The following is an 18,644-nucleotide window of genomic DNA, read 5'->3' as shown; positions in this document are numbered from 1 at the left end:
TAATACTTTGTTTTCTAGTGATAGACATGTAAACAGTTTTTTTCAGATTTCAAAACCATTTGCCAGCTGTCACACCAATATTTTACCTTTTGCAAATTTGAATTTAAATTGGTCTGATCGGCAGGTGATTAAATACAGTTATAAAATATGCAATCATCTGCGAAGAGTCTGATGGGAACTGTAATGTCTTGCGGCATGTCATTGATAAATAATAAAAATAACAGGGGGCCCAATACACTTCCCTGGGGTACTCAGACTCTACGGGTGAAAAGGAAGACCGGTATCCCTCACATGCAATAAATTGGTTTTTATGGCTTAGGTAGGACGAAAACCATTCGGATAAGCGAGGGTTTTTGAATATAGTTTTCATTTTTAATAGCAACTTTGGGTGCAACACTTCATCGAAAGCCTTGGCCAGATCTAAAAATAATATGTCTGTTTGGCCTCGGTTATTTATTGCATATGAGAGATCATTAACAGTCTCTATTAGTTGAGTCTGTTGTTTGCTGTTGTTGAGTCTGTTTTTTGCTACGCACCATTCATGGTGCGTAGCAAAAAAAAAAAAAAAGTGGAATCTGGTAACCAGAAGTTGATGGTGTTTTCAAACAAGAGTGCCAATGTGACATTTGGTACTTGCATAGTGAAGGTGAGAGGGAAACCGTTCACTCACCTACGAGGTCAATGTGGTTTGGGGTCCTTTAAGCTCAAACACACCTTTCTTTATCTAGCATTCGGCCAAGTCGTGTGATGACCGTACACAGATTGCGTGCATCTCAAGTCAGCCACTGTTCTTAAACATTTCAGGCTGTTTCCCGACTACTATTAGCACCACTCTTACATGTAAAGATTCTTAAATATATTTCCTCCTTTTTGCACTGTTGCAGGTTGCTTTTAGCTAATGCATAAAGCAACAGCCATTATAAAACATGATGCTACCACAGCACAACACTCTACACAGGACAACTACTTCTGTTGCCTCTTCAAGGCCTCCGCCTTGTTCATTACAATTAGTTTCTAGCTGTAGTGGAAACTGCTATACCACAAGAACAACTTTCTTGTACATTACTGAATCAAGTTGGTAAATGTGCAGATCTATAGTACTGTTGCAAGTTAAAAATAGACAATACACCCTGAAGGTTACAAAACTCAAAGCTAGTGCTTGCCAAAATGCAGAACTCAAAACGATAGCTTAAAATGAGGCACAATACCTAAAATTCAAACTTCTTTTTTGTTTCATGTTTTTTCACTAAAGTTTATATACAGATGCTCTTTTTATGCAGAACACTAAAAAAAAAAAAGAGTAAAATCTAGACTCTAGCTGTTTTTACAATAAGATATGTGGCTAGGGAAACATTATCTGCAAGAAAATTGTCAACCATATATTCACTAATTAAATCTAAAATATGTTATCTTTTTATTTACAAACCTCAGGGCACATATTGTAATTGTGAAATGGGAGCCAAGGCCTTGTTAAGTCATGTGTGCTTAGCAGAAATCGTAAGACTAAAACCCTTTTCGAGATATCCATCCCTAACGTCTCCTTAAAATGCCTTGGCAACACAGTTAAGATTGTCCCAAACTGCATAAGATATGCTTTTGGAAAACCATTAACTGGAAAATATATTTTGTTGCACATTTCAGATCACATATCTTGAAAGTGGTGCTAGTCTTAGGATTTCTGCAAAGTGTACATGACTTCATTACTCCTTGGCTTTGATTTTGCAGTTACAACATGTGATCTAAAATTAGTAATTCAGATGATTATTAGCATATTTGAGTTAATTAGCAAAATTATCATTAACATTTTTCTTGCTGCTAATGTCCGCCTAGCTACTTAGCTTATTAGAGAAACAGCAGAATCCTTGACATGAGTTTTTATTTTTTTAAGTGTTCTACATGAGAAAAAACATCTGGCATAGAATAACTATACTTTTCGTACTACACAGCTTACTTACCTATTTAGACTTTTCTATGGGCCAAAATTTACTTAGAAAAGCAACTGAGGACTCAGGACCTTTAAAGTAGGCTTCTTTTACTGTAAACAATTGCTAAATGAAATTCATAAAACTGAGGGTAAATTTATAAAACCCGAGTTTCGAGATAAGCAATTTTTCAGTGTACCAGCTGCACCAGTGTGAATTCAGAACTTTAAATAATTTAAATTTCAGGCTATGACATTCTTAAGAGATTAGGGCCAAGTCCAGCAGATGCAATACACAAAAACACATGAAAGACAGCTCATACCATTCTTTGTTTTGGGCACCAACACCTCGTGCAGTTTCTTCATAAGTGCATTGCGCTCCTCAATGTACTCACTGGTCAGATCTTCTTCAGATGCCTGCACAGCCCCCAAACTAGTTTGACTAAAGTATTTCACACATTAGTGGCACAAATGGCACACACAGGCATGGCTTAAACTTACAAGCTATTCAATCTATACAGAAAACATGTTCCCACAAAATGAATAAAAATTGAAAAACAGCATTATGATCTCATGTTTTTAAACAAGATTAAGATGGCTTCCAAGTTCTGAATTTTAATTTATGTAACCCTAAGGAGGCCCAAGCAACAGTAAAAGAGAGCATGCATATTTTCTGTGACAGTTGTATTAAGGAGATTATGTGTTCTGAAATATCCTCCCAAATGATCCCTACAATTCACCCACGACCCTCAGTCCCCAGCAGCTGTGGAGCACCTGACCAAGGCGGCGGTCAGACCTGTAACGCAGCAGAGGGTGCTATGAATCTCTGGGTGCGGACAGGCCGCCAATGGAAACTGACCCTGTCAACCTTTAACTGCCGAATTCAGTCGAGTGAAGCTACCTTAGGAGGTCTTTTTGAGGAACTATCAGATATTGTTTGGGATATCATGGGCCTTGGTGAGATTCCAATAACATTGCTGAATAACGGACATGTCCTCTGCTATAGAGGTCTCCCAGATAAGAAGCAATACAGGGTAGGATTCCTAATCCATAAGGACATAGCAGGCGACATTGACGAATTCTACAGCATTACTGAGAGGGTAGCTGTAGTCGTAATCAAACTTTATAAGAGGTATAGATTAAAGGTAGTAAAAGCTTACGCTCCAACATGCCATTACGATAACGATGAAGTAGATCAGTTTTATGAAGATGTTGAATTAACGATGAGAAAAGTGCAAACTCAGTACACTGTAGTAATGGGCGACTTCAATCCAAAGTGGGGAACAAGCAATTAGCAACTACAGCGTCGATTCTAGGAACGCGAGAGGAGAGATGCTGGTAGAATTCGTAGGAAGGAATAGGCTGAGAATAATGAACAGCTTTCTCAGATGTGTAGCAACAGAAAGTGGGCCTGGAAAAGCCCCAATGGTGAAATAAGAAATGAAATTTATTTCATACTTTCTGCCAATCCCAGCATGGTGCAGGATGTAGAAATGATAGGTAAGGTAAAGTGTAGTGATTATAGGTTAGTGAGGCTAGGATTCACCTCAATTTGAACAGAGAAAGAGTAAAACTGGTCAAGAAGAAACAGGTCAACTAAGAGGCAGTAAGGGTAAAAGCAGACAAATTTAGGTTGGTGCTTCCAAACAAATAAGCAGCCTTAGAACAGAGAGATGAAGATGACATAGAGGCAATGAATGAAACCATAACTAGGCTGGCTTCAGAGGCAGCCATTGAAGTGGGAGGCAAGGCTCCAAGGCAAACAGTACGCAAGCTCTCCCAAGTAACAAAGCACCTAATTAAGTAATGACAAAGAATGAGAGTGGCCAACTCAAGGGATAAGATAGAATTCATAGAACTGTCAAAATTGATCAACAAGGTGAAAATAAGAGATGTTCGAAACTACTATAACGTGAGAAAGACTGAAGAAGCCGTAGAAAATGGACACAGCCTGAAATCAGTGAGAAGGAAACTTAGCGTAGGACAAACCAAGATGTATACACTGAAAGATAAGGAGGGTATTATCATCAGCAATCTCGAAGATATAGTACAAGCAGCGGAAGAATTCTATACTGACCTACAGTACCCAGAGGAGTCAGGGTACCTCAATTAGAAACAGTAATGAACAGGATACAGAAATTCCTCCTATAACTAGCGATGAGGTCAGAAGGGCCTTGCAAGACATGAACCGAGGAAGAGCGGCAGGAGGAGATAGAATAGCAGTCAACTTAATCAAAGATGGAGGGGACATAATGCTTGGAAAACTGGCGGCTCTTTATACGAAGTGTCTGCCGACTGCTAGGGTCCCAGAAAACTGGAAGAATGCAAACATTATACTAATCCACAAAAAGGGCGACGTTAAAGAACTAAAAAATTATAGGCCTATTAGCTTACTCCCAGTATTACATAAAATATTTACCACAATAATCTCCAATAGAATAAGGGTAACACTGGAATTTAGTCAACCAAGGGAACAAGCTGGCTTCAGGAAGGGATACTCTACAATGGATCACATCCATGTCATTAATCAAGTTATCGAGAAATACGCAAAGTACAATAAGCCTTTCTATATGTCTTTCATAGATTACGAAAAAACATTTGATTCAGTAGAGATACCAGCAGTCAGAGGCATTACGTAATCAAGGAGTACAGAATGCTTACGTAAATACCTTGGAAAATATCTACAGAGGTTCCACAGCTACCTTACTTCTTCACAAGAAAAGCAGGAGGCTACCTATAAAGAAAGGGGTCAGACAGGGAGACACAATCTCTCCAATGTTATTCACTGCGTGCTTGTAAGATGTAGTCAAGGTATTAAACTGGGAAGGCTCAGGAGCAAGGATCGACGGCGACTATCTCAGCAACTTTCGATTTGCCGTTGACATTGTTCAATTGAGCAACAATGCAGAAGAGTTACAAAAAAATGATTGAGGACCTAAACAGAAAGAGCGTAAAAGTGGGGTTGAAGATTAATATGCAGAAGACAAAGATAATGATAAATAGCAGGGCAAGGGAACAAGAGTTTAGGATAGCCAGTCAGCCTCTAGAGACTGTGAAGGAGTATGTTTACCTAGGTCAACTAATCATAGGGACATCTGATCATGAGAAGGAAATTCAAAGAAGAATAAAAATGGGTTGGATCTCATACGGCAGACATTGTCAGCTCCTCACTGGAAGCTTACCATTATCACTAAAGAGGAAAGTATACAATCAGTGCATTTTACCAGTGCTGACATATGGGGCAGAGACTTGGAGACTCACAAAGAAGCTTGAGAACAAGTTAACCCTTCGAGGGTCGATTTTTTCCGCCATACGCGACCGCCCAGGATCGATTTTTTAAATTGCAGATTCCAATTCTTCTTAGGGACTTATTTCGAAAAAAATTTACCGTAATTTTTCTAGGGTGACCGTAAAGTGAGAAAAAAATATTTTACGTTGATATATAGACCCTTTTCATGCTTACAAACATAACTCCCAGAAGACTTCCGGTTAAACACACCGGAGCAACACAATTTACAATAGCCTAAAAATTTATAGGACCCTACATCTGGCACCAGTTTTGCTGCAGAGTAGGAGTGTTTGACAAGTGAATTGTAGCGTTATATGCAACAAAAAACGCCTATACATGAGCTCCACATACGACGCACGTTTTTTACATCTGAAAACATCAATAATATGTGCCTACAGTATACTGTGTGACAAAATACTTCTTTTTTCTTGGCTAACTGGACTGTCGAAAATGGCTGACCGGAAGTTCTGTGGGGTCATGAACGCACTGCTGCCACATTGCGGATGAAAAAGGTCTATATGCACTCTTCATTCATGAATAACAACAATAAAAAAGGAAATAAACTTATCAGAATTAAAAATTTTATGCATTTTTATGCACATAGTTTAAGGCTTTGAAAATCTGCACACAATAATGTTTCCCAAGCCTCAAATGTTCCTGCTCTTGCACTAATACGTACGTCCATAGCATAATCGAACTACGTAGCTGTGCGCACTCAAGAAAACTGTTTGGTTGTGTGCTTATCAAAAAGAAGCAACACATGTGACAAACTTCCGCTAATCTTCATCTTTTCGCTAACCAGCTAGGGCAATTAGTTTTCACCAGTCTTAAAAAAAAAAGAAAAGAAACGGAAACGCATGCACGGCGGCATCCTTTCTATGCGCACCCCTGTGAGCACTAAACGAGCGAGAAACAAGCGGTCGCCCTTTGAGTGATTAGAAACGAGATAGCCATCAGTTTCGCAAGGGTAAAAAGCCGAAACCGCCCGCGAAACAAAATCCAAATGGCCGCATGCCAATGCACAAGCAGTAGTATATAGACGCGTGGGAGCAAACTAGCGCTAAAACAAACCATGCATCGAAAACCTAGAGAGGGAGGCGCGAGAAAAAAATTCCCTGTATCCCCACATAGTGGCAGCACGACAGAAAAGAAAAAGTTGGGAAATTGGCGCGCTTTTTAGATGTACAGACAGCGCCATCAATATACGGCATCGACCATTTTCGGACTTGTTTGCGGCGCCGTATATTTACATCAATGACCGTCAAAGGGTTAAGGACCACACAAAGAGCGATGGAACGGAGAATGCTAGGCATAACGTTAAGAGACAGAAAGAGAGCGGTTTGGATCAGAGAGCAAATAGCTATAGACAATATTCTGCTTGACGTCAAGAGAAAGAAATGGAGCTGGGCAGGTCGTGTAATGCGCTGGTTAGATAACCGTTGGACCATTAGGGCTACAGAATGGGTTCCAAGAGGAGGGAAACGCAGTTGAAGACTAGGCGGAGTGATGAAATTAAGAAATTTGCAGGCGCTAGTTGCAATCCGTTGGCGCAGGACAGGGGTAATTGGAGATCGCAGGGAGAGGCCTTCGTCCTGCAGTGGACATAAAACAGGCTGATGATGATGATGAAATATCTACAGCAAGAATTGGCGCTGACACCACTTGACAACAATAGCATGGCATACTATGCTGGTCAAGTGCATTTATTCTTTTTATTTTTCACTTAACAGCTAGGAAGACCAAGCACCGTCAACTACTGCCATAATACAATGTTTACCACCTTCATTTACCATACCAATGGTTCGGAAATTAACAGTGCCAAACAGACAAGGATGAAGGAAAAGAAGAACATGACACTGCGACACACGAACACAACACACGAACAGCGCCAGGGTCGTGTTCTTCTTTTCCTTCGTCCTTGTTTGTTTAGCGCTGTTAATTTCCGAAACATGAATTACAACCCAAATTGGCCAAGTTTCTCTCGCAATACAAATGCTGACAAGGTTGCACATTTTTTTTGTGTAACAAAAATCAAACTTCAATATTATGAAGTATAAGAAAACCCAACAGCCTTCTAGAATGCTTCTGGGGGCTCATACCATGTCCGTACGCATTTATAAAAAAAAATTCGCCACATACAAACAAAAGAGGTGAGAGGGAGAACTGTGTGAAATCATATAATGAAGTGCACCAGCCATTACTTTGTTATAAGGTAATTGACTAGTGGTCAGATGCATGCAAAGCTGAATTGCAGGTCACACCTAGTTGTCAAAACGTTATTGGATAACGCCATGCATGTTTTCACTAGCAGGCAATGCCGCATACTAGTGCTAGGCTCAATTTTTGCTTAAACTTCAGTGAAATTTCTTTAACAAGGGATACCAATACAGACACAGGAGAGGACCCAAGTACAATACACCACCAGCATGCTCTAGTGGTATGTTGTATGTGCTCTCCAGAGTCCATGTTGGTTTCACTGGTCATAAAAATGTCGCCACACCAACCAGCCCAGGTCACTACACTGTTGTAGGAATATATAGCACTCTAGTACACTCTAAGAATGATATACAAGGCCACAATGTGCACTGTAGTGACTGCTAGTGGCAACAAAATGAAGACTGTTTCTTTGCCACCAGTGATAAAAAAGAGGCCTATTTTTCTGTGCTGTCAGGAGTAATGAAAAATAGGAACAACATGGGACATGCCTCTACATGTTTCTGGCCTCGCATAAGTGAAATCAATACACCCATTTCATGCTGCACAGGTACCATGGTAAATGGGTACCATAAGGTACCCATTTCATTCTATGATCCCCTAATATAGGCTGACTTACAGTTAAAATGTGCAATCACCAAGCAGCATAAAATAAAGATGCTGACATTGAGCAACACTACACTGAAAATACATCTAAATTGATTAGAAATACAATACAATATGCATGTGGCTGCCACTTAAGCGAGATAAGGCACCTTCTGTGCAATTCTTGCAATTAAAAAAAGCGAAAACTTTTTTTTTCTTCCAAATCACAGCTTGCGCCCCTGTACTCTTTGCAGCACTACCAGATGGCACTTGCCTCTGCGCATCCGCGGTGCCGGCCGTGCGGGGGAAAGAAAAAAAAAACAAAGAAGAAGAACCGGAGCACTTATCCTTGCGCATATCGTTCGCCGCAAGCGTTTCCCGGTAAAGATTACGATTACGGTTGCATAAGCTGCAGTTGCCGGGAGGTGACAACTGTAGCATACGAAGAAGGGAGTGTCGTAACTACACTTTCATATGTAAAAGAACAACCCGCCTAGCCACAGACCTCATTTGTGTTCGGATAGCGCTATGGAAAGGCCATGCATAGTTATGTCTCCCGAAGAGCAGCGTGAACATGATGGGCGGCGACGGAAACAGCAATGTCAATATGCACAATGGCATCATGCTCAGGCTAGGTAGGACGCAGCGGTTCCTGCCCGAAGCAAGCCACACGCAGGTAAGTCACCTGAAGAGCAAGGCAAATATGATGACCTACAAAAGGAACAGCAATGTCGATATGTACAATGACATTGTGCTCTGGCTTGGCAGGACCCAGTTCAAGGCTATGTCACATTGGTCTATCGGAACAAGCGATACCACAGCTTCGCTGGCCAACCACCTTCACAGCGTGAACTGGAGCCCTACTTTTTTTTTTTTTTCATGCATTGCCCAATGGGCCATCTAAGTTGCTGAGGCACTCAAGAAAAAAAAAATGGAAGGAGCATGCCCTGTACAATTTCGATCAAGACAATGGATAGCAGACTAACCACTTGCTTACACCCACTGGCAACATTTGCATGCAGAGTAATGCAGAAATAATGAGCTCTATCTCAGCCAGCTTATTTTGCTTAATTATGAAGCCTTGATGCATGCATGCAATGCATGAGGACATTGTTAAATTGAAACTGCAACCTAAATTTACTTTCTAAAATTACAGTCCCGAATACGCTAAATAAAGAAATCTTGCATTTCATTGATTTAAATCAAGACTTGACAGCCGTATCAGTAGTTGAATAGTACAATTTTACGACTAAATACATATAGTACTCAGAACAAAAAATTGAGAAGGAAAAGAAATCGCTGCAAATATAGAGCATATTGCACTTCTAAAATGCAGTAAAATAACGGGAAGGTAGCAGGGTCCGGGGCAAAAATCGAAATTAAAGCAAAGTGCGCAACTTCTGAAGTGTACTACTGTCATGAAAGTGACAATAATGACAAATGGAACCTGCCTAAATTAGTATAGTCATACATAAATGTCATTAGTAATAATTAGACTCGCAATTACAGCTGATACCACCTATAAAAGGAGATATATGTAACTCCAAAACACTAGACATATTTTTTATTATGGCTACGAGTTTTGCTGGGGAAAGAGATTCTGAAATAAGTCAGAAGCAGAAAATCTACATGATACCTCGAAAAAAAAAAAAGCATTCATAAGCAGCTGTAGATAATCATTTTAAAAAATGAATGCTGCACTAGCTTGCTCCAAGACTATTCCATAAGCTCATCAACAATGCCTTTCAGGACGTCAGCTATCTTTAGCTATGAATGAAGACTGCAGGAACAGCGTAAACTATTTACGACAGGGCTGGTTTATAGAAGGCACCTGGAATACCGTACAGTCTCATGTAAGGGCCTAACCACCAACTTGACAGCCTATAATTTGCAGAAAAAAAAATTCAAACTGAGAAGCAATTGCATTCAGTGCACTGATGCCATGCGCAACATACTTTAGCGCGGCACTACCAGATGGCGAGAGCACCACTAGTTTGCAAGAGTTGACAATTGTGCTGATGAACAGCACGTAAGCAGCAGTGGCTGCAATGGCGAAGACGAGTAGCCAAGTGCGCAGCAAGCATGAATGGATGAATCAATTATGAAAAGGGTAGCATTTACTTTAGTGGTAGTGGCCAATCACGGAGGATTAAGACTGATTTCATATTTGTAGTCAGAAAAATGTCCATAAGGCATGGTCCCGTGTAAGAGCAGTACCTTGTCAAAATTGAATAAGTGTGACCATTACACGAGTCTATACTGTAGTTATTTCATAGGCACCATTTGCATGAACCTTGCCATATGTGATCCAGTATCCCTAAATATGCAATATATTCATTTGTAAATGAATATCTGAAGAGAGAATCATGCAACTGGCCTTGGCTGCTAATGAATATGTGAAATTATCAGGTACCATTTTCAAATCAAACGTAATACATCGAATAGCCTCAACAATTTTATTCGTGTTCAAAACTTCAAATATTCAACTCCACTAACTAGTTAAGTTTGGTGACAAATTCAGAATGAATATTGCAGAATACAAGCTTTTTACGTGAATTTTAAGGGTTCATCTTGAACAACAATGGCTCTGTAACATAAAAATAGGCCATAGCATCATTAGTTAATGTGTATTTTAGTCAATTAGCCACAAAATTGTAAGAATTATCCCAGTATGTTAGGCCTATTTCATGTCACATGGCCAAGAATGCTTGAAGATGGATGGAATGTATAGATTGAATTTGCATGGTGGCTACAAACTTTATTAAAGGGTCCTTGAAATGGTTTGGACAAATTTTGTGGATGCGTAGGGTACAGCTACAGTAAAACATTCAAATCACAACTCGTGTGAAGTGTCTCATATTAAGAGAGCTAGGAAAGATTAAAAGTTACCCTCTTCCATAGCTATGCTTTTTCTCAACTCGTTTGCCAAGTGATCGAGGCTCAGCTCTGCATTCACTGGCTCTGTGTCATGATGGGATATCGTGTTGTCTTCCGGTTGTCTTGGAGCCAGCGTGCGAAGCCTCTCCAACCTCTCCACCAGCCACCTGGCAGTCGATCCCAAGCGAGAGCTATCGAAGCAGCGTTCATAGCGAGCATTCTGTCACAGTCCCAAGCGTATCCAGTATTTCGGTTAACCACAGACAAGCTGGGCATTTCGACGGATGGGTTGAGGCGTAAATGTACGCGAGTGGCCTGATCAGTCTGCACAGTCCAGCCACCTGGTGGGGCAGAGCTTAACCAGCCAAAAATGACCTAATACTGCTCTAACCAAGTGTAAAATATTTTAAACATTCAGAAAAATGTGTTCACGATTACGCTCCTGCCAAAAATTTACACCAGCAGCAAAGTAGAATACACTTAGTTACGGCTACTGTTTTTGGTTGGGCTCTGTGCCACCATGTGGCTGCACCGTGCAGATTGTTCACGTCCACGCCTCTGCTCATCCCTTGAAACGGCATGGTGAAGCAGCCAGGCCCAGTCTGCTTGCGCTTGCATTTAGCCGAATACTGGACACGCAAAACACTACTGTTGTAATAATTCTCTGGCGTAAACTGACGGCTGCAAATGTGCAAATCCTGGTGCCGATCGGATAGCGACAGTCCAACGCGCTGCAGCCACTCCGCTCACCTGCTGCCTTGCAGAGGGACACGACGTCACAGCTTGACATATTGCCAGTCGCTACGTTTGGAGCCCACAACAAGAGCGAACCATGGTTCAGCACAGATCACATCGACATAGAGCATGTTTTAACACAAGCAAATGGCACTTGCTGTGTGCTAGAAGTGCTTGATTGTAGTGACAAATTGTCCTAGTGGATTCTCTTTCTGTTTCGTTTTTAGAGAAACAAATTAACTAACATTCCAACTACTACGAACAACATTTGCTCCCCATAAAGTTGGAAAAATTATTGATGATGCACCCTGGGCAGCCAATTAGATAGCTCGCCCTACTGGCGTCATACGATCGCCTCGCATCACTTGGTCAGGGGTGGATGAAAACTCAGGGGAGTGGCGTGCTGCGATTGGTAGCGATGTGCATTTTTTAACCTTGTAAGTTACACGCTTTAATCGGAGCACTTAAATGCGTGACTAAATGATGAGAAGGGCCAACCCTAATGACTCAATATGTTTGTACAAAATTGGCAAAATTGTTTCAGTCTATTTAAGCATGTGTGTAGGATAGAGTGAAAAAAAAAATCTACACAGTAAGCCATAATGCTACACGTTACTGCAAATGCTAAAAGAATGGTATTGACACTATCTCCTTCCAACACAAGTCTGTTAGCTGGAAGTTCAGTTTCACTACACATCTTGGCACCATTAACAGGCAGTAACAGAACAGACTGTAAATTTTGAATTTTTAAGCAAGCTTTATTGTATCCATAAGTATGGAGAATACCAGAATCCTGAAAAACCTTTTAGATACAGAGACAAAACTGACTAAAGAATCAATGAGTCAATTCATAAACTTTCCTGATATATAACAAAAGACAAGAAAGCATTGCAAGGTCACCAAACTGGCACCACCAGTTGTCCATTCCGGGGCTTTGTTGTGTACCAACTTGTGTTTATTAATGAATCTTAGTTAGTACAAGCCAAAGTAGATATTGTCAAGATACATGCCATATGTTTTATACATCATTGTCTTTATGAATGCATGTGATTATGAGGCACTAACTCATTATAGATACAGGTTAATTGAAGATGAGAATAAGTGAAGGCCATTAGGAATAAGCCCATACTTACCTGAGACAAGTCAGTTAAGAGGGGTCGCTTGACCGCAGGTATAAAAAGCGTGTGGCATTCCAGGGACTTGAACAGATCTAAAGACAAAGAACCATGCCACTTAAAGTCTGCATTCTTTACATGATTATGACTTTTACTTATGATTTTCTGAAATAACCTTAGCAATTATTCAATGAAAAGATCATATGCAAGTCTTCTTGATCTTGACAATATTTAAAACATGTTATATGAAGTGTACACTCACGTACACACACAGACACACAAAAGCTTCATCCATATACTACTGCATAAATGAACTGCAGATGATGGGGTGTGCTAATGTAAAATTGCGCTTTCTTCTACTTCGTGTCTATTCTCCTATCTCGGCTAACCCTGCAACAACGGCCGTACATGCTACTTTCTTTACATAGCAGTGAACAGCACAAAACATTTCTGTTTGCAAAGAACATCGCCTGTTAAGTCCCCATGTATTTTTTCACATATGCCACCTTCTTTTAAACTTATTGGCCTCCTCCTTCATTCAGCTGACTAAATTCCCCACATTGACCTTTTCTCTCAGAAGCATTGCAACTTGGGCTGGTTGGTACGGCATTTTTAGAAACAGAACTAGCACAGTGCTAAAACACAGCACACAGCAAGGGGACAAATATGTAGCATTGCATATCTGCCATGCATCTCTGAAGTTCTTATGAGCGAGTGTGTGCACTTTGCAACACTGGCCATGCATGCCTGCATGCTCTCATACCATAGCTTTCTCCTACTCGGCACACTGCACATCCGGCCACTCAAGCAGAATAGATGAGAATCTCATGTTTACACTTCCTATTGGTCCATGACCAACACCGAACTTCACACATGCAGGTTGAACAGCCTTGTTCACATGCTTGTTCAAAACTATGTGTACTTTTCAACCTCCGCATTAGAACTATAGAGTCATTAGTAAATATACTTTCTCTTTCAAAAAGAATTGGGGAATTTTTAAAGCAAACTGGTGGAAGTGACGTAAGCTACTTTTACTTTGGCAACTCATCTGTTGCGACAAGAACATAAATAAACATGAATTCAGTGTCCTTAATCTGAGGACATAGTGGCTGTCTACACTTCATATACACCTCAAGGGGTGTCGGTAGCGCAATTAAAAGATGGGACAAAAGAAGACACACAGGGACACACACAGTGCTAACTTCCAACAATGTTTATTATTGAAAACCAGGTCGTACTTATACACTCAGCCAACATGAGTCATAGCCACGTTAACAGATAAACATTCAGAGCAAAACTTTTATAAGTGATATGTTAAGCCATGCGCAAAAAATTCAGTTCTTTTTCAGAGAGAGCAAATGATAGTTTGCTGATACAGGAATCCCCTAGGGCATCAATCTGCTCGGCTTCTATTATAAGTTTAGTCAGTTCGCACTTATTTATACCAGTAATGGTTGTTGATTCGAAGAGAGGAGAGCACTTATGTTGCTTACAATGAAGGCAGAGAAACCTATCTGATGCAACTTTGTCGACTTTAATTTTGTGTTCGCACAGTCTACCATTAATGCAGCTGCCCCGACGTAATACTTTCCAAACGATAAGGGTATACAATATATAATTGATGTCTTACAATCTCTAAATTTCTTCCTTAATTTAACTGGGCAGCTACGAGCACTTTCTTTTCTGGTCTTGTTTTCCTGCACAAGCTGATTAGTTTGTTAGGTGCAGAGAAAACGACATCAGTGTTACCTCGGCGAGCAATTTTCTTTAAGTTGTACAACAACTGGTGGATATAAGGTATCACTGTTGGTCTTTTTTTCTCACGGTTACTATTTCCTTCTGCACATTCACAACTGTTATTTTAGAGCGCAGCTCTTAGGCACCCATTCCTGCAGCGAGCGTCAGCATTGTCCCTTGTAACCGAACGAGCACAGTGAAGAATAAAAGCAAATGCGGAGATGAGATCAAGGACGGTGATAGCGAAGAGCGGGAGGAGTAAAGCGGAGGAGGAGGGTATGGCAAAAGCGTGAGAAGAAAAGCGTAGTGCCGCTCAAGACAGGCTTTGTGGCGATGATGGCTACAAGATGGCGTTAGACTAGCATGCATTGCATGTATGGAAACAAAGCACTGCATGAGCGTAGGTCCGTCTGTGGCGGCTACTGTGAATCACGCCAATGGCAGTCGTGCCACACTTCGCTCCGTTTGCAACATGTCACATGAGACAGGTTGTCCATGCCAGCCAAGATATCGCAAAATGAAAATGCGTATAGAGTCGCGCTCAAATGTCCCATTAGGGGGTATCATAATCATGGGTGAATTTTTGGTCTAAAGCACCCATTAACCTGTAGTGATGTCAGATAACGCCGTTTCGGATCTGTGGTCATGGCAAAAGGTCCGGAAAATTGCACGGCGAAGGGCTCTTGCATCCGAAATTCCAGACGTTCTTGTACATTGACTCATGGGGTACGTGGTGGTGCAGCGAAGCCGTCCGAACATAGCCTCCTCTATACTTGGAGTGCCTGCTCAAAGGTAGGGGAAGCGCCGTTGGTTGGCAACGTTGCTCTGCCAGTTTTCTCTGCACGGTGGTGCCGCCAGCCCTGGGCAACAAGAGCCAGGCGGCTAGGCTGGCCAGGCCTGTTCAGCCTATTCTACCACTGGTACCCCTTATTTGATTGCCACTAGCTGTGCACGTGGTTCTGTGCTTCAAGCTCGCACGTGTTTTGGCCCCATCATGGACTACTGTTGTGAGCCGAAGTGCAAATCGGACTCGAAATGGAAAGTTCCAGGCATTTCTTTTCATGAAAACCCTTCTGATGAAAAGCTAGGAGAAATTAGGTTAAGAGAGTAATCGCAAGGAAGAACTGGGTACCGAATACAACGTCACATTCTTCGGTAGTTTGTAGCCAGCACTTCATTGCTGCAGGCTACAAAGAAGGATGCGATACTCTCAAGTTGAAAAGGGGTGCCACTCCCAGTGTCTTTGATGAATACCTGGAGTACATGCAGCCGGCTGCAAAGAAACCGTGGAGTGACTCTGCTGTGCAGGAACGGGAACTGCAGTTCGTCTCAGTGCGCCTGCTGCCCCTGCTGTGTCTGCTGCCAATCTACTGACCACAGGCAGCCTTGCCCAGAGTGCCAAAATGGATGAAGTCACTACTCTAGCAGCAAGTATTTCTTCTCTGGATGCGGACAGCGAAGTTGTTTGTGTTGAATCTCAGCACGAAATTGAGCCGAATGTGCCTGCCGCATGCATGAAAAAAAAGCACCAAAGCATCCAGGTTGATGTGCACAATGCTATTTCGGTAGCAGAACGTCAGAGGTGGCAATGAAAATAGCATGACCTAAAGGCCAAGATTGAGCGACTGAAGCACTGTTGACAGGTATAAATAGGAACTGCTACAGTTAAAAGATAGCTACCTGACTGCTTTTTCCAGCGTCGTGGAAGCAGCAAATGAAAAGCACTTGGGTGCTGGTATACTTTTGGACCAAGCAATGAACTTCTAAAAAATTCGGCCAACATGGTTGAAGATAACAGTGTGTCATTCCATAGTGCTAAGGAACCTTTCAACGCAAGCCAACGAGCACATCCAAAAAAAAGGGAATCCTGAAGCTTCCAAGCCGAGCTACTTTGCAGAGATTTCTTGGAGTAACATCAGGTGTTAGTCCAACAGCGGCTTCAAACAGATGTGGCAAACCTTACGAGCACACAGGCCAAAACTTGCTCTTTGGTAGTTGATGAAATGAGAATCAAACAGCGACTCCAATACAACTAACAGCGAGATGCATTTGTTGGAGAGGTGGACAGTGGAAAGCTTCTGCGAACGACAAGCACTGCCAAACCACTGCTGGCCAATTCACTGTTGTGTTTTGTACTTTCTGGACTTTCAGTGCGCATTCGAATACCTGCAGGGTATTTCTTAACCAAGAACTGCACTGGACGCCAGCTGTTTGTGCTAATGCAGTATGCAATTAAGCAGGTCGGAACAGCAGGCTTTGTCATGGTGCGCATAGTAACTGACAATCACAAGACCAATGTTCATGCCATGGAACTCCTGTGCAACGGAAACCTGACGCATTGCATTCAGCACCCCGAGAATCTGCCACGGAAGCTGTTTCTTGCATTTGACCAGTGTCACCTGATCAAAAACATTAGGTCACAATTTCTAGCCCGAGACCTTGGCGAGTGCAGGGAGGGTTCGCCCACTCATTTCAAACGACTATACCGCATGCAGCAAGGAAACATTGTGAAGCCTGCAAAGTTTCTCATGAGAAAGCACGTTTATCAATAGAATATTGAAAAAATGAACATGTCTAGGGCTGTTCAAGTCTTCTCGCCACCGGTCACTGCGGCACTCAAGGTGCTGAAAGAGCAAGCAGGCCATACAGTTGACATAAGTTTTGCAGGTGTGGGTCCCACAGTTCGGTTCATGGAAACTATTCACCGCTGGTTCCTGTTAATGGACGTCAGTAACTGTGTCCAGCGTATTCACCAAAAGTTGCCAGACAGCAAACAGTACGACACTGCTGATGACATCTGCCTGACCTGGCTCTTGACATCTTCTGAATACACTGAAGAGATGAAGAACAAGTGCATACAAAAGCAGTTCCTGAGCAAGGAGCTGCTTTTGGTGGTCATAACCAGTACCATGCACTGGTAATGACCACCAAGTCGAATGTGGAATGTGTGAAATACCTGCTGGAAACTTCCAAATTCAAGTTTGTGCTGACACGCAAGCTTTCATCAAACCCAATAGAGTCCTTTTTTAGATGGCTACAAAGATCTGCTGGCAGTAATGATAAGACAGATGCCCAAGCTGTTTTTTCTGGGATTGAAAAGGTGCTAGGACTGGTATTATTTCAGCTTCTAAAAGCAACAATGTAGTTGACACCACAAGTCAGGCATCAGGGGCACTGCATAATGCTAGTGAATCAAGACACAATCACTCAGGCCATTTTCCAGCAGAAGCAACAAGGCTGCTTGAAGATCGGCTGAAAAAATCAGCCAGCCTCCTCCCAACGGTAGACATGGCAGCCATCTCGATAGTAGGAGGCTACCTGGCTTATGTCGTTCAAGAACAGATTGACAGCAGAAGCTGTTTTTCGCTTGTGTCGAAGCCATCTTTTGCTCCACCAAGCGACAGTCTGATCCCGCATCAGCACAGAGGAGGACTCCCGTACCCTTCAAGTCGGCTCGTACATATGCTGCGTGCCTTGAAAATGTATGTTGAGGTGATCCTGAGCAAGAGAAGGAACCTTGCAAAGCCACTGCAAGAAGCCGTCGAGAATTCTGTATCCATACTGGCAGACTGTAGAGTTTTGAAGTGTACTTGTCCTGAGCACCACCTGCAGCTCTTGAAGATTGTCTGCAGAAAATATTTCAGGCCGATATTCACCAATTATGCATTGTCTGTAACAGACACGAATGACATGGCGAAGACATTCTTTATGAAGCCACTCTCCCAGAAACCGCTAAAGCTTTAAATGAAGCCTGAAATATGAACTTGAACAAGCCTGATGTGGTAATAAAGTTTGATGTGCATCAGCATGTTTGCACTTCTTTCTTTTGGTGCATTAACACTGTGCTGTGCTCGTAGGCAGTAACTGAGGTGGAAAATAACCGCATGTTTAGCACATATAATATGACAGACCTGCATGAGGCTGAGAAAGAATTTAATAAAAACCTCGGAATAGAGGGACAACGCGCAGCTCGATTGTTTTTGCAGCTTCCACTTCTAAAAAAATTAAGTGCGCCGGATTAACATGAATCTGGGTCAGTAAGCTGGGCAGTTAGTCATAATTTTGCAATGAGAAAAAGTGCCTGTGTTCACACAAAGGTTGCCGTGACGTTAGATACCTGTAAAGTGCAACGGCTTACTGCTGCTCCATGAAAATATATGAAAGCAAGTTT

At 41.9% G+C, this 18,644-nt stretch overlaps 1 protein-coding gene across 4 annotated transcripts in view; it reads right to left on the bottom strand.

Annotated features, from left to right (window-relative positions):
- The window catches only part of LOC135920797 (guanylate-binding protein 2-like), a 229,126-nt gene that overhangs the window by 135,154 nt on the left and 75,328 nt on the right, over positions 1-18,644 (bottom strand). For all 4 annotated transcript variants that reach the window (XM_065455056.1, XM_065455057.1, XM_065455058.1 and 1 more), the window contains 2 exons: positions 12,755-12,831; positions 2,245-2,338 (listed from right to left, as the gene is read on the bottom strand). In XM_065455056.1, the coding sequence (XP_065311128.1) occupies positions 2,245-2,338; positions 12,755-12,831 (171 nt within the window). The remainder of the gene's footprint in view (positions 1-2,244; positions 2,339-12,754; positions 12,832-18,644) is intronic.

This window comes from Dermacentor albipictus, chromosome 1 (genome assembly GCF_038994185.2).
Source record: "Dermacentor albipictus isolate Rhodes 1998 colony chromosome 1, USDA_Dalb.pri_finalv2, whole genome shotgun sequence".
NCBI lineage: Eukaryota > Metazoa > Arthropoda > Arachnida > Ixodida > Ixodidae > Dermacentor > Dermacentor albipictus.
This window is presented reverse-complemented; position numbering and strand designations above follow the sequence as displayed.